Source organism: Sinocyclocheilus grahami, unplaced genomic scaffold, assembly GCF_001515645.1.
Source record: "Sinocyclocheilus grahami isolate Dianchi unplaced genomic scaffold, SAMN03320097.WGS_v1.1 scaffold793.1, whole genome shotgun sequence".
Taxonomy (NCBI): Eukaryota; Metazoa; Chordata; class Actinopteri; order Cypriniformes; family Cyprinidae; genus Sinocyclocheilus; species Sinocyclocheilus grahami.
In genome coordinates, this window is record NW_015505972.1 from 410,739 (window position 1) to 437,468 (window position 26,730).

Genomic DNA, 26,730 nt, shown 5'->3' on the forward strand with positions numbered 1-26,730 from the left:
AAAAGTTTCTTTTTTGTTTCTGTTCTATAACACACACAGTAAAAAGGACTAGTGAAATATAGGACTGAAAGGTGTGGAAGGTGGACAGAGGGGGAACGGGATGTCTCACAAGGCTGACATCACAAGCACGTTTTGGCTGATGGCATGAGAAATCCTAACCACTGCAACAGACATTACATGAAACCCAATGCACATATTCATAAATGCACGTCAAGGGGAGAAAACTTTTATATCATCTACAGTTGCTCTGGTTTTACATAAACCTCTCTTCTATATGAAAACAAAACACAGTCAAAAGCCTCAGTTTTCACAAAGATTTTGCTTTTGTCTGTAGTTTACTTACATGTCAATTTCATTTCTTTTCCTGAAAGATTTAATTGAACTGTACACTGTGGGGAGGTTAGTAAAGACCTTTACAATATACCAAAATAGCTCCAGGCTAAAATCATTGAACAATTTTCTTCTATTTTCTTTCCTTTAATAGTTTAAAAGTGTCTTTGTCTACAGAGATTCAGACAAATCTATTTGAGGTGAAGTGAGGGAGAACCCATCCGCGGTTGAGGTGAGGACATCATGAACAATGAAAGAGAGATAAACACAGACAGAGAGGAGGAGGAGGAAACTTCCTCTTCAGCAAGCGAGTGTGGACACAAACAGGCTGTGTGAGGGATGCAGGAGGACGTGAGGAATCTGAGTCACCATTCAACTACTCTACAGTTCCCTATTTACAGATGACAGGCATATAAAAATGTACAGACACACTTCCTCCTATCTTACCACAGAGAACCCAAAAAACGAAAAAAGTTTGAAATATTTAGTTTGTTTTCATGTTATCTCCTTACTATATAACTTTTGCTGAAAGAGAACCATCTCAAAATCTCTCTGAGGATCTAAAATAAACCTATTTGCTAGATTTCAAATGAAGAAAATATCATTATTGTATATATTTTCATTGCAAAAAACAACTTTTGGGTATTTACTATTGCAAATCAATGCAATATTCAATGTTACTCTGAAGACAACAAATGGTGAAGGCATAGCCATACTGTCAAATATTAGTTTAGTATTTCAGAAAGGGAGAAAGCATCATGATGTTAGACTATAATTTGATTAATCGACAGACAAAAAAAAAAAAACAGTTTATGTAAATAAAAAACATCCCAGAGGTGTTGATTCACAATTAATTGCATTGTGTCAAATTATCTTTACTTTTTGTGGATCTACTGAGACACTGCAGCTTTATATTACTGAAGTACATACAGGCTTTGCAGGATGATGGGTGCAGTTCCCAATATTGACCAGCAGATGGCGTTACAGGATGCTTTATGTGGGTGTTGGAAAGAGTCAAAATCAGGCTGATGTGTGACAGCTTTTCAGGCAAAATTCTGGCTTCTGTAAGTGTGAAAGGGCATTAAATGCGAGTGTTTTATGTATGCATGTGTACGTCTGTATGTGTGTGTGCACAAGTCTATGTCTGCATGTGAATCTTGCTTGTGTGAAGGTGTATGCACATATGTATGTGTGTATGTGTTTTAATAGGGTAAAGTAGACGGGTCCCACTCCAGTTTTCCTTTCACTCTTCCCTTCTGAATGCTAGCCTCCTCCTCTTCATCACTGTCCTCAGATTCAGCACTAGAGAGCTCTCCTGCCAGTTCATCCTCCTCTTCGTCTTCATCTTCCTCTTTCTCTGGCTCCTCCTCCCTCACCTCCTCAGCAATCTGAGCCCCATCAATGCTCTACAACCAACAATAGAATGATGCTAATAGACCATCTTCATGATGAAAAGGTAAAACTCCACACACTATAGAGCAGGGTTGTTATTGTTAAAGGAATAGTTAATCAAAATATGAAAATTCTGTCATAATTTATTCACCCTCAGGGTGTTCCAAACATGCATGAGCTTCTTTCTTATGATGAACACAAAAGAAGATCTTTTAAAGATCCAATGGTAGCCATTGACTTTGAAAGTATTTGGCTACCATCAACTGTTTGGTTACTAACATTCTTCAAAATATTTTTTTTTGTGTGTGTTCAGAAGAAAAATGATGCTTTCGACTGTATAATACATTCATTCAAAACTCACAACCTAGAGCAGGGATGGCCAACATCGGTCCTGGAGAACCGCAGTCCTGTAGAGTTTTGCTCCAACCCTAATCAAACACACCTGAACAAGGTAATCAAGGTCTAAGGGTTACTAGAAAGCTACAGGCAGGCAAGTTTTTATCAAGGTTGGAGCAAAGCTCTGCAGGACTGTGGCTCTGACCGACGTTGGCCACCCCCTGGACCTAGAGTTTCAAAGCAGTTTCCCCAACACTGCTCTATACCATTAAGGCACATACTGACCTCCATGGGATTAACAGTGATGTTAAGATTGGAGTTGTCCCAGTCCATCTCTGGATCTTTTCTTCCCTCTTCGTCCTCTTTTGAACCGTCCTGGTGGGTGGTGTGGATGCGGTAGATGCCCAAGACCACAATGACCACCAGAGTGGCAATGCACATTACAATTACCACAGTCGCAGCAGGAGGGGTCCCTAATGACACATGGGTGAAGACATACACACATTTTTTATTTGATCTTGTTCAACCAAACTGCAAAGTTGTGGCATGTTACTGTACAAAGGGGAATTTATAATCCAGATTTGATAAAACATGTTCAAACCAGTTGAATTCTATTATTATTTCATTAAGTTGATACAAACCATTAAAATTGTTATTGTGATTAATAATAATAATAATGTCATTATTTACTGATCATTGTCTTATATCATACTGATGTTGCCAGAGTTTCATACAAGCAAGAATTCCAACATCCTTTCCTTGTTTGAGGCATATTTTCCCGTTTTTTTCTCAACCAACACCTTGAGACGTGCACAAGTCTCTTATACTCACCAAGGCGGCATTTGTTTGGATTATTTATTTGAAAAATACAGTAGAAATAGCAATATTGTGGAATAAAATAAAATATTAATATTATTTACAATTTAAATATATTTGAAAATCTAAAGTATTCCTGTGATGCAAAGCTGAATTTTCAGCCGCCATTACTCCAGTCTTCAGTCACATGATCCTTCAGAAATCATTCTAATATGCTGATTTGGTGCTCAAGAAACATTTCTTATCAATGTTGAAAACAGTTGCACTTCATAATATTTTTGAGATAGATTAAAAAAAAAATGTTTACATTATAAATGAATGAATGAGGTATTTATATAGTGCTTTATTGTGTATTGCTGTACACCCAAAGCGCTTTACAATCATATGAGGGGGGTCTCTCCTCAACCACACTCCAACTAAATACTGTACCTTTGGTCATGTATACAATACTGTACTGTACCTTCTGATCATTTTAATGTGTCCTTGCTGAATAAAACTATTAATTTCCTTAAGAAACCCTTTTGAACAGTATATAGAGAGAAACAGAAAGAGACAGAGAGAGATTTATGGGTGTTTTAGTCACCCTGCTTTACTTTTAACTGTAGTAAAATAACTGGAATGCATGACCTTGAGCCACTTATTGCTCTAGTCTCTCTATCCTGCAATTATGTATATTCATAGTATTGCTATGACTCACTCAGCCATACAGAAATCGATACAATCCTGGTCGTTTAGAGTGTTTCTAAAGGAGGTCTGTGAGGTGAAGCTTATTTAGCTGTGCTGACAGCGGAAGACAGTTTCACACAGTTCACTTTAAGAACAGTGTCGTTTACTGAGACCTTGCAGTCAGCAAGAGCAGGATTGGGAGCATGAGGTCACAGTGCCACCTGCTGTTTTTCCATGTCTCTCCTAAAGCAGCATGTCTCGCATCCTGTCATCTCTCTCCCTCTTTCTTTCTTCAGTCCAGAGAGCAGAATGCTCCATCTCGCTGCAGTCAGCTGTGCTCTGTGCGCCCTTGGGGAGATCGCTGGTGTCCCTGGTGTGTGTGTGAGCTGGTAGAGTAAGTGTAATTTCCCAAGCTTCTTCAAACCAACAATACGGTCTCAAGAGCCTGTCGTCCGCTTAGACCAGTGTGCGGGTTTTGTACGTGCATGTGTGTGAATATTTGCTTTTTTATAAGCTGTGATCTCCCATGAATAATTTTTGTGACACATTTACTGTCCTTTTAAAGCCACTGGTTTACAATTCAATTAGATGGTTTAACAAAAGGAACAACACATTATTCAGAAGATAAATCAACTAATTTTCATTTTCAACACAGTAGTTGTCATACAGGGTAAAAATTACTGCATGACCAGGATTGAATTAACTTATTAACTTATTAAGAGGCATCTTGGCTGACTTTACCTGAGATGTGATCAGAGTTGACAGTATGAACCACCAGTGGATGATGCACAGGTCTCATGAACTGGGATTGGACAGCCATGTGATTGACATGCTCCACGGCCTCTGAGCTGCGCACTACTCCAATCTGAGAGGCGGGACAAACATAAAATAGTTCAGAGAGACAACCGGGAGAATGAAAATCTAAATGTTTCGAATCCATAACATTATGGCCAGGTCAAGGGATTTCCGCAAAGCTTTGTTGCATTCAAAAAAAAAAAAAAAATATATATATATATATATATATTATTTATTTATTTATTTATTATTATTATTTTTTATATATATATAGGGATTGAACCTGTACATTTGTGAGCCTGTTTTATGATATAAAATGTAAATATTAAATATTATAAATATAAAAATATAAATTTATTAATATTAATTAATTATAAATATAATAATAAAATTATACTGTAACGTAGTTCGTAGTTCGGGAAGAAGGAGGCGGGAACCGGCAAACATTCAAAGAAACTTTAATAAAATAAACAAACACAAAACAGCGCGACAGCCCCTCGCGGACGACTGTCGCACACAAACAAAACCAAAACACAAAATAAAGTCCAGGCCCTGGTCCTCTCTCGTCCGACACTGTCGTCACTCCTCCCTTTTATCCTTCCGGAGCTCCTCCGTGAGACTCGAGACCGGTGAGTGGTGCAGGTGTCGCTCATTATCAATTACTCCACCGGCCTCCCTCCGTTCCCACGGCTCTCGGCCCCGCCCCCACTCGTCATATATACTGTATATAAAAATACTATACAACTGAATTTATAATAATGATCCTATTCAATACTGTATTTATTACAGTACAACTACAGTATAGTCATAAAAACCCCCATTTAAAGCCCCCAGATTTAAATCTGTAAATTTTAGGATATTGTACACAGCACTTAATTTTTTGAAGTACTGTGTCATGGTAGCTGGTTTTGTTTCAAGTGTTCCCACTGATGCAGACCAATTTCCCCTAATTTACTTGGTGTAATCTGTACAATCATTCAGAAAGACTGATGAGCCATTATTTAAATAGGCTACCATTTTATTACTGCCTGGCTTATTATTGCATTATCATGAATTTTTGATTTATCCTCTCCTAAAAGTAAAAAAAAAAAAACAAAGACTGTGGTTGACCCATTTACATGTCCGTCAGACGGTGTCTTTCTGTCCTAATGGCCAGTTCTTAATCAGAAATCAAGAGTCAAAAGTGCACAGCTAACTTTTAAGTACTAAGTCCAAAAGTGCAAAAAGCTGAAAGAAGAGCAGGAATTGAAAAAGGGGATAAAGTGAATGGATGATAAAAAAAGAATAAGAAGCCATGCCCAGTATGAAGGCAGTCTCTGACCTCAAAGTTGAACTCATTGCTTGTGTAGCGTCCATTCAGTTCAGAGCAACTGAGCCGGAACCTTCTCTCAGACAGACCGCCAGGCTTCCAGTTACGGTATCTCACCTGCCTGATGGCCTGTTCATAATGCGCCATGGAGTCCACACCTGAGACCAAAGAAAGACCAGTGTCAGGAACTCGGTCTACTCAGACAAAAGAGCTACAGAGGCCTGGGAGAGACTCAACATGGAGTCCCTGAACAAGTAGGAGGTCTTAGTCCTTCTCTAATAACTCTCCAACCACTTTATGAAATGTCACAGTGATTTGAATTTGCCAAATTTGAAAGTCAAATGTACAGTATGATTGTTAGAGGCAGCGATCTGTTCAAGAGTCTGGGCAGGATCTGGGTTAAAGGCTTTTGAGCACAATTGAGAGTGACTTTTAAAGATCAAAACTTTTTTCAAATTCTTTAAATGGATTTATATCACCCTTTTGCATTTAATGACAGGGGATGGGGATTTGGGTTGTCAAAATGAAAATGAGAAAAAAAAAAAAAACACGGCACCCACAAGATTTATTGTATACACTACTGTTCAAAATTTTCGGGTCAGTAATTTTTTTTAAACAGAAAAGTAATACTTTTAATTGGTAAAATTCATTAAATTGATCAAAATTATTTCAAATAAAAGCTGTTCTCTTTAACTTTCTATTAATCAAAGAATCCTGAAAAAATGTATCTCAGTTTCCCAAAAAATATTAAGCAGCAGAACGGTTTTCAGCATTGATGATAATAATAATAAGAAATGTTTCTTGAGCACCAAATCTGCATATTAAAATGATTTCTGAAGGATAATATGGCATTGAAGATGAGAGTAACGATTGCTGAAAATTCAGCTTTGCTTTCACAGGAATAAATTACACTTGATTAATTACACTAAAATGTATTCAAATATATAACAGTTATTTAAAAATGTAATACTATTTCACAATATTATTGTTTTCACTGTATTTTTGATTAAATAAATGCAGCCTTGGTGAGTATAAATGACTTCTTTCAAAAACATTAAAAATCTTACTGTCCCCAAAGTTTTGAACTGTAATGTATAACAAATAATCTAAAGCCATAAAATAGCTTTGCATAATCGAAAACAGATAGAAATGTTAGTCACATAATATGAAAATGTCAGTAACAGAGTCACTGTACAAATGGATACAAATAAAAAAAATTCTCAGTGAAGAATGGTTTAAATGTCAGTCTGTTCCTCACACAAATCTATGGTTAGGCTTCAGAAGACTTATATGACACACACGTCAAATGGGAGATCTTTTATTGTGCTTTTTTTTTTGTCATGTTGGAGCATGGTCCCCATTCACTGTCACATGCTTCAACACGTCTCCCTTTGTGTTCCACAGATGTGTAAATTATGAGATTTCTCACTTTTGGGTTGGTTGCATGAACACAAGGAATACAATCAATGTAATACAATCAATGTCATGTTTCAGAAGTTGAATATCTACAGATACATTAAAGATCTAGATTTAAATATGTTCTACATGTAGAACCGATGTAAATATGGAGCAATGGGAAGATAGAAAGTAATAAGCTGTGGATAAGCAATAAATGAAAGGGTCACTGCAAATGAGAGTGAAAAAGAGATTATGAGAAACATTCTAGCAGCAGATGGCTGTATAGTAGAACGAGACATGTGGTCGACCATACCGTAGATGGAGATGCCAGAGGTAGAGTTGGTGGCATCCAGATGTTTGCCCAAGAGAGAGCTGTGGTGGATCTCCAGACTTTCCTGCTCCGGTTCCAGCTCCTCTCCGATCACCAGCACATCACAATAATCCAGGTTATGCATCAACTCCAGCACACCAGGCCTCCGGACTACACACACACACAGTTACACAGGGACAAATACGCAGTAGCAAATATATGACCTCCTGCCGTATCCACAAACAACCATTGATTGTGTATGAATTTAATTTCGATGATTTATTGTTTCACTACCCCTGGCTCTCAATTCGATAAAAGAAGCCGGACACATTTGTTGAAATTTAAATGAAAAAGGACACTAATAAAAAACAACTGACTTTTAAGGTCAGTGTCAGTGTAATAACCAGCAGAAGGCATTTATAATCTTGATAATAATAGACTAAACCATTATTTAAAAAAAAAAAACAACACGCTGGGAGGAATCCGTGGGAAGCAAATTCAGTAAATATTCTAAAACGTTTATACGATTACATTACAGGCAAAATGTGCAACTGTGGCACCTCTGAAATAGATGAATGCAAAGCAGTGAGACTGTTAATATATGAGCTGTGAAATTGAGTCATCTATCACCTATGCTGAGGGTGGCGTCAGTCTTGGTGACGGTACTAATGATGTGTATGTCCTTGAACAGGGCCACCCCGACAAGGGCTCGGAGCTGAGCCGTGGGCCAAACCAGCCGCTCCACTCCAGCAATGGTGATCCGAGGTTCACTGGGCGGCAGCACCATCACCATCGCTTTGATGTCAGGAATGGAGATGCACGTATCTTCACCAAAACACCTACAAAGTTGCAAAATGGAAAGGAAGGAAACAAGAGACTTATTCGGTGTAACACTGGAGGTGTAGAACTGATGCAGGGGCCACAGACTGACACGAAAATAACTATTTTAAAACACAGTTTCAGCTCTGATGGGATATGTCGTGTTCAAAACGTCTGTTTCTGTCCTGTCTACACCACTCTGGAAATTGCTTATAGGCAAAGTTTACACCAACAATACTTTTGGGCAGATTTTACCAATATTTATGAGGGAATAAGACCAGAACTAGTAACATGTTTGGACGCGCCTACTCATTGGGATTTTCATCATCAGACACATTCATCCAGATGTGTCCAAACTTTTGACTTTGTGTACATATGAATAAAGACATAAAATAAAAATTAGCAAACATTTTAGGAAATACATAGTAAATACTTTAACCTTTTTACAAGGATACTATTTTTTCAACAGCTTACAAACCAACATTTTAAGTAGTACATGAAAAATTTAAGAATAAAATAAAATGTAGGCAAATGCATACTGGTCATTTTGGCTTCCTTTACGGAGACTTGTGTTAAAAATACGAAAGTGTGTGTGTATTTTTTCCCCCTAAACCTTTGATTAACAAATGATTATGTAAATGACATTGCTTTTCTTTCTTTCTTTATTCAATTTATTTGTACAGGGACAACGCACAACAACAGTGTTGTGCCAGAGTTAGCTATAAAGCTAATTTGCATCTGCAGTCCCTGGGCAGGATGTTGTTACAAAATTACAATATTAAATCACAAACAATACAATACATACAACACATACAATATACAATACAATATCACATCATACTCCATTAAATTACAAAACCAAGTCAATGATCACATATTTGATTTTCCTTAAGCCATACTTTAAGCGTAGTTTTAAAAATACTAAATGTTGTACACTCTCCAATATTAACAGGTATTAAATTCCATCTCTCTGCTGCTCTAACTGAAAAAGCTGATTGTCCAAAAACAGTTTTCTTAAATTTAGTTGAACAATCACCTCTAACTGATGACCTAGTCTGCCTGGTATTATCCTTACAGAAAGTCACACATTGTTTAAGAGGTGGTGGTGCAAGATCATGAAATAGTTTGTACATCAAGCACACATCAGCAAATAATAAAAAATTATCAAACGTCAATAATTTATAATTTTTAATAATATTGCAGTGATGATAACTCCTTGGCTTTTTAGCTAAGATTTTCACAGTTTGTTTATAAATAGTATATAATGGTTTTAACGTGGTTATACTTGTATAAGACCAACTTGTAGCACAATAAGATAAATGAGGGAGAATCATTCAATGCATAAAGAGTTCAGCAGCAGCCACAGGTAATTGGTGCCTAATATTCCTAAAGATCATCAAGCTTGCTCTAGTACTTTTAGAGACCTTTTTAATATGTTTTTTAAAATTTAAGTTAGAATCCATAATCAAATATCCCAAATACCCAAATATTTAAAATGCTCAACAATATTTATTACCTGAGGCTCACATACAAGATTCATAAAGAATACATGAAATATCACGGAATTAAATAAGTTATTTAAATATGTCCCCACTTTATGCAGACAAACACACTTTAACACCGCAAATAATTAAACACTCTTACTTCCCAAAATAAAGTCTGTATCTCACTTTGAGTAAGAGCCCATAAAAATGCACTGACACTCACAAAGTCTCTTTTTCAAGTGAGTGTTTGGACAGTTGATGACAATAGTATCTAACTTTTGTTTCAGACTGTCATCGTCACCTTCAGCACATGTCGCACCTCACAGGTGAAATCAGTCATGGGACCAATTAATGATGCCGAAACATAGTTAGTTTTAAAGCAACGAGTCGACAAAAAATATTTGCGAGAACACGAGCAGTGTGCTCAGTTTGATGCCACCTCCTCCTGATGCCAGCTGAAGAGGTTGGTATGGCAGTCAGAAGCCGTGTTGATTAAGACTGAGGTGCTGAAGCGTGGACTGCAACAGACTCGCACACAGACCTGCTGGGGAAATTGGAGTCTCTCCAGCTTCATTACAGCTAGTATGCGAGGAGAAAGGGGGAAATAAAGTGTCTAAGGATTAACAGGCCTCCCTTTCGCACGATGCACCCAGTAATTACTCTTTTTCAAGGGTGAGCCCTAAAGAGCATTCATTGGTTTACTAATTCATTTATATACTTGCCTGCTAATTAAGAACTATCTATTTGTTCAAGACAACAATGCGCTTTCTGCCACCATCTCGGGCGGAGTGATGCTTAGTTGCGCTCGAGCGATGGTGCGGTATCTCCCTCAGGTAATTTCTCTGTGCGGCTCACCTAAACGCTCTCCCTCAAGTCGCCATGGAGAATGGCCTTGAATGAGAAGGAAGGGGAGCACAAAATTGTGTGGAACCAACAAAACAATTATGTCTAATGACTGCAGTAAAAATAACGGTGGAAAGTTTGTGATGTGTTAAAGTGGCTCCCTTCGGTCGACTTGAGCTACATACTAAAAGAAAACAGTCGAGAGCACACTCACTCATTAAAAAGGCTTTGTGAAAAAGGCCAACAATCTTGCTTTATTTACAGGGCTGATTTAAGGATATTGGGAGCTGGTCTAAGCCAGACTACCGCTATTACAAGAGCTACGGCTCACTCCACTATCGACCAGGGAAGTCTGTTCTTATTTAGGCAATCCTCTTCACCAGTGCATACTAGACAAGTGTAGAAGCCTCTCTCTTCTTTTCATTCTCTCCCGCTCTCACTTTCTTCACGCTAAAGTTTCATTTGGATACGTATTAGCCATGTGCGATTGGATCCAATAGGTTTCATTAGACTGCTGTCAGATGACACGATCCTTTCACCCTTGACAATCAAATAAGCGTCTCTAAAGAGAAAAGGACACCCACAAAACCTCGGGAATTTAGCTAGCAGTTTCATTTTCATTTTTTTAAAATCCAAAATAATGGTAAAAGTGTAATATTGTGAAATATGATTGCAATTACAAATAATTGTTTTCAATTGCAATATATTTTAACATTTATTTCTGAGATGACAGCTGAATTTTCAACAGCCATTACTCCAGTCTTCAGTGTCACATGATCCTTCAGAAATCATTATAATATGTTTGTTTGGTTCTGAAGAAACATTGTTGAAAACGGTTAATATTTTTGTGGAAACCATGATATTTCTTTTCAGGATTCTTGGATGAATAGAAAGTTCAAAAGAAGAGCATTTCTATGAATATTTCCACCCTCTGCCAGCTGTAGCGACAACAATGTCTCATAAGCAATGCAGGTGTTTTGTAGTGGAATGTAAAAGTGAACATAAGAGTTTTAATTTTCTCCCGACATCAGAGTCACTGAGGACGCAGTGGATTAGTTTTGTTTTTGATGGTAATGCACCACCGAATACACCTACATTTGTTTATGTCTGTGCAAATCATTTTACGCCATGTTAAAAAAAAGTTGTCTTTTTTTTTCTCCAAAAAAAATAATAATAATTTCTTCTCAAGGATGGATCAGTACACACTGTTCGTGATCCAGCTTCACCTCCAGAAGAAGTCTCACACTTTTTATTTTTATGATTATTTGCAAATTGTCACGGAAGAGAGGGGTGGGGTGAGCAGTAGCTCATTAGCATTTAAAAACCGAAACGGGTCGCTGTGAACAGAGCTGTTTCTGACAAGATAAAAAGGGTGTTGTTTTACACAACCATTGAGGAATTTTAACCAAAGTATGTTGCAGACATTTCATGAAGACCCTAAAGAACCATAGCAACTTGTGGAAAATGGGCATCCGATGTCCCCTTTAATTATCAGTTTAGATCGCTCTCTTGTATGCTGCAACAGAAACCATGTAAAAAAAAAATAAAAAAAGTTGTGGAAAAGCTATCCAGCTCAACAACTGAGCTATTGTAGGCACTTAAATCTGCAGCTTAAAATCACAATTATTTATTAGAGGAGTGTGAAATCTACAAAATAAATAACTTCTGTACATGAAAGGGAGTCCATGTGATGACCAATAAACAAGAACCATCGAACCATCATCTTCCCCAATTATTGACCTGAAGTACTTGATAGTAAAGCCTCTGTGCATTTTACTGTGTGAGAGGATGGTGGCGACAAAATGAGAGAGATATACAGTGAGAGAAAAGAGATAAAAGAATGTAAGATCACCATTAAAATGAGACAAGAAGTAACCCCTGTAAAGTCTTAGTGTATTAATCACATTGCTTTAGATGTCACATTAACAGCTGGAAGTCCTGCTCTGCACCATTTTCTGCTCTGCTGTGGGGTAACAGTAGTGTGTTATTCTACAATATACTGCAATATGTTGTGGTAGTTCACTCAAAAATAAAAAATTCTGTCATCATTTACTCACCCTCATGTTGTTCCAAATCTATATGGCTTTGTGTGAAACCCAAAATCAGATGTTTAGGCCAGATGTCCAGGCTGCTCTTTTCAATAAAATAAAAGTGGATCTGCTGTGGTCACTATACATAGCTTAGAAAGTCAGTCATACAGGTTTGGGACAATAAATGATGACAGAATACTAATTTTTGTGTGATTTCCTTTAAGCTATGTATTGTGAAGAGCTGTGTTGTCACTCTCTGACCTGTGCTGTGTGACAGTATCTTTAATTGTGTTGTACTGTACTGCGGAGGCTGGCTCTCTGACACAGCAGATTTTATTTCATCATGGCCTTTCATGTTCTCTTCAGCTGGTCTCACTACAGTCATCACCACCAGCAGGCCTGTCCATTATCCACAGACACAAGAGCACTGTCAGAACACTACATGCTGCTGAAAATAACAGCTTCAGCCAAGTTGCTTTGCTATTAACTCTATAGCTCAAACACTACATGGCTCTTGCAATACCAAGGTCATGGGTTCAATTACTAGGGAATGCATGAACTGATAAATTGTATGTCTAAAATGTAATGTAAGCGGCTTTGGATAAAATTATCTGCCAAATGCATAAATGTAATGGTTATAAGCTGGTTTTAAGATGGTCTATTTGGTCTCCCAGCATGAAAGCAGCTGGTTTAGGCAGTTTTAAGTGCCCAAAACCTCTCTTAAACTTGCAAACCAGACCAATTTGATGATTATTAATGACAATTGTTCTCATTTGAGAAATTTAATTTCAGAATTACTGCACTTTCACATAAGCACGAATAAAGAGAATGACAACCTAATATAAATTCCTAACTTATTATATTTATCATAGCTTATGCATTAACACACTCTTTACAAAAACTGGTAAAACCTTACCAGGAGTCTCTTAAAAAACAGTTTTTCTATTAAAACAACAATCGGCACCTTTTTGCAGTACAGAATGTGTGCATGGTTGCAGGGTTAGGTAGATTAAGTAAAACACTGGGCAGAAAACATTAATCTTTAGAGACTTAAAAGAAAAGTTTCAATTGGAGGATTTAAGCTCCTGACATCTGGCAACCCCAAGCGTGAAACCTTGTGGAGGCTTGTTACCATTGAGAGATAACAGAAATGTCAAATGAAAAAAACTTTCAGGATAAATAACCAGCAGACAATTATGGTTAATTAATCAAGAGAAGAAGTAATCGTCATCCTGATTCAAATACAATTAATTATACAGCCCTGGTATAAGCTGTATTTTTCAGTAGGGCTACACTTTGGAGAAAAAAACTCTTTTATTTTCTCTTCACCTCTACTCAGTTTTGCTGGTGAAAGTTTCTTTGGGATATGTGGATATGAGTTAAGGGCAGAGCCAGATTAGATACAGGTACTTGAGAGTAAGACAGATGTTATCGGTAACCAAGGCAACCTCATCCCTTAGCTCTGTAGTATTGATCAGAGAAAACCTTCTGCTGCCGCTCATCCTTCACTCAAAAACATCTAGCCTTGCTTTTATTTACAACACTTGCTATGCCTTTTCCCAGACTCTCAAGCGAGCTGATGTCCAGGCCTTCCTTGCAAGCCTGTAGGCAAGAGATCACCTTTTGTGTGGCGATCTTCCCAGGTCGGATAGTCAAGCCTGAGAGGCTTCCCCGGAAATACTGTGTGAACCTTGGAGTGGTCACCTCTCCTCCTGTAAACAAACACATTACAAACCATGCACACGCATACTTGCAGTCACTGGCAACAAAATATACTGTACAAAAGCAAAAGATATCTGGAAGCTAAGTGGCACTCTGTGTGTATGTGTGTCAATAAGTCAAAAACACCTTATCTGACACTATCAAGAGGTAGGAAGACAAGCCTGTTTACTGATATGCCTCCATCTGCTAGGTTTAAAAAAATATATATATTCTTTGCTGTCTATGATAATATATGATAAATATCAAAACAGACTCTGATGGACCAGTTGCAAGAAATCAGTTAATTTATATATTATATACAGTGGGTACGGAAAGTATTCAGACCCCCTTAAAATTTTCACTCTTTGTTATATTGCAGCCATTTGCTAAAATCATTTAAGTTAATTTTTTTTCCTCATTAATGTACACACAGCACCCCATATTGACAGAAAAACACAGAATTGTTGACATTTTTGCAGATTTATTAAAAAAGAAAAACTGAAATATATAAATATTTTATTATTATTTACAGTTTTTGAAATCGAGAATTGCACTGATATTCCTCAAATATTGTATTTTTCTGCTTAAATACAAATTTATGCAAATAATCCAGCTCAAAACATTTAAGTAGATTTTATTCAAAGTTTTCATAGATAATTTCATCCTTAAGTGTGACGTATGCTAGAAATCATTTAATCTGCTTAAATTAGGGATGCGCCGATCCGCCTCCGATACCGATTCCGATACCTAGGGTTCGGTATTGGCCGATACCGATACCGATCCGATACCAGTGAAGTTTTTTTCCCTCATTTAAATAAATGTAGAATTTATATATCTCTGTGTGTGGAACTGATAATCATTCTTTCACAATCTACTAGATACAGACTACTTCATTATAAAGAAAAATAAAATAAACAATAAATATGAAAAAATATAGGCCTATGCATATTTATAATCTATGACAAAAATGTATCATAAACTAGGTTAGTGGATAATTCGGCAGCAAAAGTTATTCTAGAAAAATCAGTGCACAATAATTTTAGAAATCCAAACATTTAGTGAAAAAAATATATTTTGTGGGGAACAAATAAAAGTGTTGCACTAAATATGGTAAAATGTTACACATTGCTATTGGTATTATTATAAAATCCATTCATTAAAAACATTCACGAATGTATTTATATATAAGTATATACTATAAAATTAAAATACTTTTAAATGTATAGCATATATTTTTTAATAAGCCAACAACATATGATAGATACGATAGGACAAAACAAATACAGTGCAGCACAAACTGTTTTTATACAGGCTATGAGCACGAAGCGCTTACAATGTGCACATCCGGTGTGCAGAATGATGCACTTGAAGCAACATGGCATCACAGCCTGACACTGTGTTGCTTCAAGCACATCAATCTGCACACCAGATGCGCACATTGTAAGCGCTCTGTGTTAAAAACAGCAAAGCACAAAGGGAAGAGAAATTAATGTGTAGTGTATTATATCGGTGCAACAGTTATTGAGCCTTTCTTTTAACAGTTTTACATTTCAGTTACTGTGCACGTTAAAAACAATTTATAGTCTTTTCTACGCCCGTGTTTTGTTCTCACAGACACCCGGTAGCAAGTAACAAAACAACATTAAACTCCGGCAAGAAGATAAAGTCCTTTTTGCAAAATCATAGACATGTATTTACAAATCAAGTATAATGGGAACACAGAATGATCTTGGAGAGAGCTTTACCGAGCTGACTGCTGTAACCGAACGCGACCAGGGTTTAAAGGCTGAACGAATGACTGACAGCCACAGCGAAGAAAAGAGTTTGTGTGAACTTTAATGCAAAGGCCTTAAATATTCATACGTAGCTCACATTAAGCTATGGTATGGCTTCAGAAGTAACACAGAATAATTTGCACAATCGAGAAAGAAAAAAAAACCACTCGGATTTGGATCGGCCCTCTCTGACCGATACCCGATCTGAGAAAAATGGCACTATCGGAGCCGATACCCGCTATGAATATTGGATCGGCGCATCCCTAGCTTAAACCCAGACTCTTTCTCACAACCATCTGCAAGCTCACATTCAGATCTGCCTCCATCCAATCAACAACTGATGAATAGAACCAAGTCGCCAATAACACATGCTGTTTTCCCTCCCATACATCCCCGACTGATGAGCTGGCAGATTTGGGCAGTCTAATAGCTCCAGATGCAGCAAATACTGTCACTCCTAAAGCCTCACAATGAGGGTCTGTGCTTCCAATGCTTAATTGCTTCTGTTTTTAAATTATTTAGTTGACAGATGTTATCAATTAAATGTTATTCCACAGATGAAACAGCAGAGGAACATTTGCATTCTCGTTCATGCTCCCCCTAAAGGACAAAAGCGCTAATGAGACTGCAGTCCTCGCATGGCATATAAGAGCTGTCACGTCACATCTGTATCGATCATTAGCTGCATGACAGACAATAACAAGCAGAACACATCCTGAGCCCTGTGGAAAAGGCATGGTCATGACCTTACGTTTAGATTAGCACATGTGATTTCATATTTTAATAGAATAATAATTAAATAAAAAATATGACTAATATGAAAATAGTAACATATGACTATTTTTAATTAGTAGTATTACTATTACTGAGAAGAAGCAGCTCAGTAATGGCCTTATTTATCTCTCTTTACACATGCTTATTTTAGAGCATTTTTTTAAAAAAGTTTTTATTTTTCTATGTTTTTAAGGAACAAGGAATGTGATTATTTTTAAGGATACTTTTTTGCTCATTTCTTTTTTACCAAATGATAACAGAATTTACACTTTTGGGAAAAATATTCCTAATTTTTTATTTAACACTTAATAAAAAAAAAACTAAAAACAACAACAACAATGTACCATTCCAAATGTTTGGATATTATCTTTAAAGAAAGTGATACTTTTATCCAGCAAGAATGCATTAAATTGATCAAAAATGACAGTAAATACATTTATAATTGTACAAAAGATTTATTTATATCTATTTCAAATAAATGCTGTTCTTTTGAACCTTCTGTTCATAAAAGAATCCTGAAAAATACACTATTTCACAGTTCCCATTGGTTCATTAAGCATAACGAAGAAGAAGAAGAAGAAGAAGAAATGAGCACTAAATCAGCATATTAGAATTATTTCTAAATGATCATGTGACACGGAAGACTGGACTAATGGCTGCTGAAAATTCCGCTTTGCCATCACAGGAATAAATTACATTTGAAATATATTAAAACAGAAATCAGATATTTTAAATGGTAATATTATATAAATTATTACCGTTTTTGATTGTATTTTTGATCAAATAAATTCAGCCTAAAAACATTTTATAATCCAGAACTTTTGAACAGTGTAGAAGTACACTCCTACTGCAGAAAAATAAGATGGTTAGAATATTTTTTAACATTAAACGCATATAAGTTACATAATGGATCAGTTAATGTGCTAACAAAGCTGTAGAAAAAAGCAGATAATCCTATTTGATGTCTCGTCAATGGCCACCAAACCCCATTTCAACTCCAAAGACAGCAAGGATCTCAATTTGGCCTGAACAAATATCATCCCCGCTTTCCATTATGAGGTGGTTTGTTGCTACGTTGTTGATTGCATGGAGTGAAAATGGACAGGGTGTGAGAAGCAATCTTGCCCGCTTATGGCTTGAAAAGTTATCTGTTGCAGTTTAGTGAAGCTTAGACCAGCTTCATTGGGATGTAATGGCAAGTGAACTTGTCCCCCATTCAGGGTCTCTTAATCCTTACTATAGGCCTCTTCTAAAAAAGAAGAAAAAAATCACAAATCAAAGCCAGCGAAAATGAGAGAATAATCCGCAATCAGCACAGATGAAAAGAAATGTAAAATAGTGCTGAAGGCTCAGAACTTAGGACCTCGTCGCCTAAAACAATGACTCAGCCGTGACTCCATTCGCTCAGAGGCTTGTTTAATTATTTAGCTCATGAAAGCAATGTTAAGGACAGACTCTCCATTCAAATGCTATCATTAACTCCATTTCAAAAGGCTGAAATTGACAGGCCGTGTTTCTTTTTTGATGTTTTCACGCCTGAGTCTCTTTGATTAAATGAGGAATCCGGGTAGCCTGAGGCCAAACACATAGCCTCTCTCTTGGTATTCGAACCACTGCTGCCATGCTCACAACTGTCATATCAATAATGTAGATATCTCTTAGTCACACCCTCTCTCTGAAGTCTGAGACTATCTGATCACATCTCAAAATTGGTGGATGCTGATTCATCATCTCCTATGGCTGGGTCGTGCAAACCACAATTATGACACCATTTCATTTTATCGATCCTCTTTTTCAAAGGATAATCAAAACAACAGTTCCTTCATGGTCTCACCTTGCCAGCAGGCACCTACGGTTAGCTGTACATCGATCTCAGAGGGGTGGATAGGCCAGTCGTCCGTCACAAGGTAGGGTTCGTATGTCACTCCGTCTACGAAGAGCGTCACTGAAGGAAACTCCACATTGATGACGTAGTAATGCCACTCTTTATCACAGATCTGGAGGTGAGAAATAGAACAAGTTTAAATCTAGTTAACGGGGCAAAACAATATACTTTCAAAATCACTACTTGACCAATCAGCCGACTTATAATAATTATTATGATGTTGAGTTAAGACTGACCCCAATAGGATTCGCTTCTTTTTTTCTTTTTTTTTGTATGCATACGAAACTGAAAAGAATACCGGTCCTTAAATGTGTTTTATAAAGCTTATTTTTTAAATTGACACATCATTTAAAAAAATGCACTGCTCATGGTAGGACACACACTGCAAAACAAAACAAAACAAAAAAACAAGTGATACCCTAAATCAGTGGTCACCTACCTTTTTAGGCCCAAGATCCCTGACCTCGGCCTTTATGAAAGACAAGATCTACCTATTGAAGAATTGATAGAAAAAGATATCCCAGATTGTACTTCAAATTTGAGGCCTTTTACTTAGTATTTTAATTAGTGATGTGCCGATCATAGTTGATTCAGAATTCAGATTTTCTTTTCTTTCTTTCTTTCTTTTTTTTTTAACTAGCAAATTGGATTCTGATACAGACTTCTTAAGCAAATGTATTTATTGGCTATTTGCTTTATAACAAACAAACTGGCTTTAAACAAAAATATCTAGCCATTTGAAATGAGAGGCATCCACTGCATTTTAATCATGATATGCACGGGCAGTTGTTTTTGATTTGATTTAGATACATTTAAAAATTTCAAATAAAAACAGAATGGTCTGACTTTAGATGTTATTTATTTATTTGCTACATAAAACATCTGCACGAAACAAAAACAGCAGGTCTGAATGCACTCTACTAGGTACTAATGAACAGGGTTGCCAGGTTTTCGCAATAAAACTAGTCCAATCGCGTTTCGAGGAGGGTTCCCCTGTAAAAATCGCATTCGGGGGGTAAAATACAAGTTTTTCGGCGGGGATCTTCAAGTAAAATTCACTGTGACGAGAGGGGCGGGGCCGAGAGCCGTGGGAACGGAGCGAGGCCGGTGGAGTAATTGCGAATGCGCGACACCTGCGCCACTCACCGGTCTCGAGTCTCACGGAGGAGCTCCGGAAGGATACAAAGGAGGAGTGACGACAGGGAAAGACGAGAGAGGACCAGGCCTGGATTTTATTTTGTGTTTTGGTTTCGTTTGTGCGCGGCAGTCGTCCGCGAGGGGCTGTCGCGCTATTTTGTGTTTATTTTATTATTAAGGATTCCCGCCTCCTTCTTCCCGACTTATTAACTTTGTTACATTGGTGCCGAAACCCGGGAGGAAGGAGGGACACGCTGTCAGAGAGCCCTCGCTGCTGAGGGGGATCGCGGTGCTGAGGAGATCGGGCAGCGGGAAGAAGCGGAGAGACCGCCGGTGGCTGCCCGAGGCGGTGGTGCTGGAATGTTAAATGTTCGCCGGTTCCCGCCTCCTTCTTCCCGACTTATGAACTTTGTTACATTCACATTCCAGGGACTAAATATCACGTTACTGGGGTCGCTTTAACCCGCGGACATGAACAACAACCCGTGGCAACAGTGTTAAGTAGCCCAATTCCGCGGGAAAACCGCTGACTTGGCAACACTGCTTATGAACCGACCGCAATATAGCGTTTCCTTGTTTACCGCTGTAAACAAAGCAGAGCTGTGCTTTAAACGGAGAAGAAAATGCCATTGCCATCGAAACTTTTCTCAAGACAGTACCCTTCAGTGATACATTAATATAACCCCAGAAATGTAATGCATTTTTGTACTTATTTTACTGTTTTTTATCGGGATCTACTGGGACCGTGAGACCGTGATACCAGTTGATCGCGATCGACGGGTTGGCGACCACTGACCTAAATGAACCAACCTCACAAACAACAAACAAACAAACAAACGTAGTTAAATTCACAGTAAAACTTTCCCAAAATATTGTTTGGGTCAGTCTAAACTACAAACTACAGGGACACAATGTTGCTATATATAAGGAACAATTCCAGTCAGTCCATCAGGTTTGAGTTCTAATCTGAATTATATCTGTGCTTCTATAGGGTAAGATGATCAACATTAGGTTTTCAGTTCATGTGCCCTTAATGAAACAGAAATGTAACTTAATTTGCCACCATTAGCTATACTATTCATCATTTGTCATCTGTCCTATTACATTAATTAAGTATAATTATGATCAGACTATTCATCATTGTCCTATTACATTAATTAAGTATAATTATGATCAGACACTAATTATAGGGACAAAGATTTACGAGTATGCGAGTATGAAGATCACTTTAACATATCAAAGCAAACCAATCAGAGCCATTTAAAGTTCTTCTACACTTCGTTATTTATTTTTTATAGCAGTTAAACAGTCATAGTTAATAACTGTAGGCATTATTAAAGAAAGGACTAAAAGCAAACCTATTAGAAAAATATATACATGCTGAGGATAGACTGCCTTCTGCTACTCTGAGAGTCATAACTTCTGAAAATTCAGCAGAATGGTGAAACAGGCTTAAAGATCCCAGTCACATTTAATTGCCGCACTCTTTCAAACTTTAAAAGTCGCAGTGCCAATAAATTGTATTATTTTGACCTTATGCCACTTTATTTGTGGGAATAAATGAAAGAGGACAGGAACTGCTGGTGAGAAGATGGTGGAAGGAGAACTGGTAAACAACACAAACCAAGCTTGAACTTGCGTTGGTCACATGAACACCACAGCTCCACATGTGTTGTGTGTTTCGTTATGAAAGCGAAGCTACTTTGTTTGGTCTTCCAAAAGAGGACACAACTAGAAATCAGTGGTTACGTTGTATTTACAACACTGTTCCAGAACAGTTCAACCCAAATATTCAGATGTGTGCAGCACATTTTACGAAGGACGAGGACTGTTTCCTGGAAGAGTAGCCTACAATGCCGGTGTTCCAGTGAATTCAGTTCCTCTGTTTCCCCTTCGGCGCGCATGCTGACCACAGTCTATAAAGACAGTATAAGTCATATAAAAAGACAGTATAAGTCATTATAATCAGTAATTATGTCCCCACTGCAACAAATGCCTCGTTTATAATGGGTTTTATTGGTCTTGTCTCGTCGTGCCGGGACACGGCATCACAGTATGGTGAGGGGCGCAACATTTCCATCACACGCTTGAGGAAGTCGACCAATCACAACGCACTGGATAGCTGGCCAATCACAGCACACCTCGCTTTTCAGAACGATGAGTTTTGTAAAAATCGACGCGTTTCAGAAAGGCGGGGCATAGAGGAGAAACAATAATGTACAGTATGTGGAAAATAATGTTTTTTAACCTTAAACCGCATAAACACATTTCATTACACCAAATACACAAAATAATGTTCTTTTTAGCAGCATCATATGACCCCTTTAAGGGAAGCTTTTTAAATAAAATAATATTTTTTAAAGAAACAGAATCAAATAGGGCTTTAGTTGGTTTATAGCAAACAGGAATAATGCGCGCGCTTGTGGACTGTTCAACAGAAACACCCACTGACTGCAATGATAGAGCTTGGAATAGCCAGGACAATTTTTAATATAACTCCGACTGGATTCGTCTGAAAGAAGAAAGTAAAATACACCTGCTTCGAGGGTAAGTAAAACACAGTCTAATTTTCATTTTTGGGTGAACTAACCCTTTAAGGGTTAATAATAATACTGAAATAAAATAAATTATATAATAGATGAAAACTTAAGTTGAAGTACTAAAATTGACTAAGACTGAAATAAAAACAATCTAAAGCTAAATAGTAAAATTGTAACAAATCATTGTTAAGATCATCAAGATATAGTTGTGTTCTTGAGACCTTTTGTTCTACAGTGCTGAAAGCACGGTGTGATTAGAAATATGAAACTTTGAAAAATCAATTAAATCTTAATTTCATTAAGTCCTGACACCCGGTTACATTAACAGGCAAATGAATGGTGATTATCAGAGTACTGGTAATGCCATAATGATAATTTGCTAGTATAGTGCAGTAAACATGCTTTTTCATACTCCAGATGTGGTCATGGAGAGCACCATATGGAACTGAAGCTGCCTGGGTGGATGATGCTGAGCTTCTGCAGAGGGGAGTTAATGGAGGAAGAGCCCAGGTCTCCAGAGAGAACTCTCTCCGTCTAACTACTGCCTCTGGGGACAGATCTCACTCCACACCTCTATTCCTCTCTTTCTCTTATCTCTCCTTTTCTAGAATAGATATTCTCTTTATCTCCGTCTCACTGGACTCTTCAAAAACCTCTCTATTTATCTTTTCTTTCTGCAGCAGTCTCACTCTATCAGTCTAACCTTTTTCTGAAAACCGCTGACTTGACAACACTGCTTATGAACCGACCGCAATATAGCGTTTCCTTGTTTACCGCTGTAAACAAAGCAGAGCTGTGCTTTAAACGGAGAAGAAAATGCCATTGCCATCGAAACTTTTCTCAAGACAGTACCCTTCAGTGATACATTAATATAACCCCAGAAATGTAATGCATTTTTGTACTTATTTTACTGTTTTTTATCGGGATCTACTGGGACCGTGATAAAGATCTACCAGTTGATCGCGATCGACGGGTTGGCGACCACTGACCTAAATGAACCAACCTCACAAACAACAAACAAACCTCACCTAGTAGTTAAATTCACAGTAAAACTTTCCCAAAATATTGTTTGGGTCAGTCTAAACTACAAACTACAGGGACACAATGTTGCTATATATAAGGAACAATTCCAGTCAGTCCATCAGGTTTGAGTTCTAATCTGAATTATATCTGTGCTTCTATAGGGTAAGATGATCAACATTAGGTTTTCAGTTCATGTGCCCTTAATGAAACAGAAATGTAACTTAATTTGCCACCATTAGCTATACTATTCATCATTTGTCATCTGTCCTATTACATTAATTAAGTATAATTATGATCAGACACTAATTATAGGGACAAAGATTTACGAGTATGAGAAACATCAGATCACTTTAACATATCAAAGCAAACCAATCAGAGCCATTTAAAGTTCTTCTACACTTCGTTATTTATTTTTTATAGCAGTTAAACAGTCATAGTTAATAACTGTAGGCATTATTAAAGAAAGGACTAAAAGCAAACCTATTAGAAAAATATATACATGCTGAGGATAGACTGCCTTCTGCTACTCTGAGAGTCATAACTTCTGAAAATTCAGCAGAATGGTGAAACAGGCTTAAAGATCCCAGTCACATTTAATTGCCGCACTCTTTCAAACTTTAAAAGTCGCAGTGCCAATAAATTGTATTATTTTGACCTTATGCCACTTTATTTGTGGGAATAAATGAAAGAGGACAGGAACTGCTGGTGAGAAGATGGTGGAAGGAGAACTGGTAAACAACACAAACCAAGCTTGAACTTGCGTTGGTCACATGAACACCACAGCTCCACATGTGTTGTGTGTTTCGTTATGAAAGCGAAGCTACTTTGTTTGGTCTTCCAAAAGAGGACACAACTAGAAATCAGTGGTTACGTTGTATTTACAACACTGTTCCAGAACAGTTCAACCCAAATATTCAGATGTGTGCAGCACATTTTACGAAGGACGAGGACTGTTTCCTGGAAGAGTAGCCTACAATGCCGGTGTTCCAGTGAATTCAGTTCCTCTGTTTCCCCTTCGGCGCGCATGCTGACCACAGTCTATAAAGACAGTATAAGTCATATAAAAAGACAGTATAAGTCATTATAATCAGTAATTATGTCCCCACTGCAACAAATGCCTCGTTTATAATGGGTTTTATTGGTCTTGTCTCGTCGTGCCGGGACACGGCATCACAGTATGGTGAGGGGCGCAACATTTCCATCACACGCTTGAGGAAGTCGACCAATCACAACGCACTGGATAGCTGGCCAATCACAGCACACCTCGCTTTTCAGAACGATGAGTTTTGTAAAAATCGACGCGTTTCAGAAAGGCGGGGCATAGAGGAGAAACAATAATGTACAGTATGTGGAAAATAATGTTTTTTAACCTTAAACCGCATAAACACATTTCATTACACCAAATACACAAAATAATGTTCTTTTTAGCAGCATCATATGACCCCTTTAAGGGAAGCTTTTTAAATAAAATTATATTTTTTAAAGAAACAGAATCAAATAGGGCTTTAGTTGGTTTATAGCAAACAGGAATAATGCGCGCGCTTGTGGACTGTTCAACAGAAACACCCACTGACTGCAATGATAGAGCTTGGAATAGCCAGGACAATTTTTAATATAACTCCGACTGGATTCGTCTGAAAGAAGAAAGTAAAATACACCTGCTTCGAGGGTAAGTAAAACACAGTCTAATTTTCATTTTTGGGTGAACTAACCCTTTAAGGGTTAATAATAATACTGAAATAAAATAAATTATATAATAGATGAAAACTTAAGTTGAAGTACTAAAATTGACTAAGACTGAAATAAAAACAATCTAAAGCTAAATAGTAAAATTGTAACAAATCATTGTTAAGATCATCAAGATATAGTTGTGTTCTTGAGACCTTTTGTTCTACAGTGCTGAAAGCACGGTGTGATTAGAAATATGAAACTTTGAAAAATCAATTAAATCTTAATTTCATTAAGTCCTGACACCCGGTTACATTAACAGGCAAATGAATGGTGATTATCAGAGTACTGGTAATGCCATAATGATAATTTGCTAGTATAGTGCAGTAAACATGCTTTTTCATACTCCAGATGTGGTCATGGAGAGCACCATATGGAACTGAAGCTGCCTGGGTGGATGATGCTGAGCTTCTGCAGAGGGGAGTTAATGGAGGAAGAGCCCAGGTCTCCAGAGAGAACTCTCTCCGTCTAACTACTGCCTCTGGGGACAGATCTCACTCCACACCTCTATTCCTCTCTTTCTCTTATCTCTCCTTTTCTAGAATAGATATTCTCTTTATCTCCGTCTCACTGGACTCTTCAAAAACCTCTCTATTTATCTTTTCTTTCTGCAGCAGTCTCACTCAGTCTAACCTTTTTCTGTACTTTTCAATGTCACAAACATGACACACACACACACACTCAACACAAAGTGCCATTCAGTCTCTTGGCACTTGTGTTGAAATACAGGACCATGAGAGGCATTCTGGGATATTATGAAATAAAACTGTCAATTAAATTAAATTGCATGGCGATCACTGGCTGTCGGCTGGCATTGTCGGGTTGGGATTTGAACACCTCGCATAATAAATATAATATAATTACAATAAAATATTAATATATAATATAATATAATATAAAACTCTTGTTGCACATACCATTTTAACAAGGACTGTTTTAACTAAGGATTTAGGCTGTAATGGAATACCTGCTGTTTTCTCAAAAGAGAGCAAAAATTTTAATTATGTGTTGCCAACCCATTAACGAAAAAAAAAAAAAAAAAGACTCTTCAAAAAATCCAGAAATAAAAATGCAAAAAATAAGCTCACGCAATTTAGAAAGCCTAAGTCAATGTCCAGTGTCAGTGAGGCATGAAAACAGCAGCATTGGTGCTGGTTAATTAAACAGCTCAAGCAACGGCTCTCGAAAAACTGGGCTTCTGTTCAGAGTATGAAAACGAATAGCCTGCAGTGTGTAAACATGTGAACAACACTTGAAGCTTGTTAACTGCAACATAATTGTGTGCAAAAAGCCACAAGCAAAATATGTAGATTGCAAACTTCCACATGTATCAACCAGTTAATACAACACTGAACTTCCCTTCTGCATCTACATACATGTCTAAACTAAACTAAGGATGTGCAAAACTACATATCAGACGTTTGTTCCTTAGGGGCCATTAACAAAAAATGCAAATTCTTCTTTTCAAATAAATATATAAAACAAAAACCTAGATGAAGCACAACAGAATGGACCAGAACAAAGTGGTCTCGCGACACATTTTTATAAGTCAAACAATTGGCGAGATGTTCAATGAAAACAAAACCACAACAGTCAAAAGTATTATTTTAAAAATAGCATGTGGATACAGCAATGGTGC

General features: G+C 37.3%; 1 protein-coding gene across 1 annotated transcript in view; it reads right to left on the reverse strand.

Moving 5' to 3' along the window:
• Nucleotides 1-838: 838 nt before the first annotated feature.
• LOC107561803 (calsyntenin-2-like) overlaps nucleotides 839-26,730 on the reverse strand; it is a 73,381-nt gene continuing 47,489 nt past the window's right edge. Inside the window, exons 8-16 of the mRNA XM_016246298.1 lie at nucleotides 18,613-18,775; nucleotides 14,073-14,240; nucleotides 12,831-12,927; nucleotides 7,983-8,191; nucleotides 7,356-7,523; nucleotides 5,657-5,802; nucleotides 4,282-4,405; nucleotides 2,344-2,531; nucleotides 839-1,736 (exon numbers count right to left, since the gene is read on the reverse strand). Of these exons, the coding sequence (XP_016101784.1) occupies nucleotides 1,533-1,736; nucleotides 2,344-2,531; nucleotides 4,282-4,405; nucleotides 5,657-5,802; nucleotides 7,356-7,523; nucleotides 7,983-8,191; nucleotides 12,831-12,927; nucleotides 14,073-14,240; nucleotides 18,613-18,775 (1,467 nt within the window). The 3' untranslated portion in view covers nucleotides 839-1,532. The remainder of the gene's footprint in view (nucleotides 1,737-2,343; nucleotides 2,532-4,281; nucleotides 4,406-5,656; nucleotides 5,803-7,355; nucleotides 7,524-7,982; nucleotides 8,192-12,830; nucleotides 12,928-14,072; nucleotides 14,241-18,612; nucleotides 18,776-26,730) is intronic.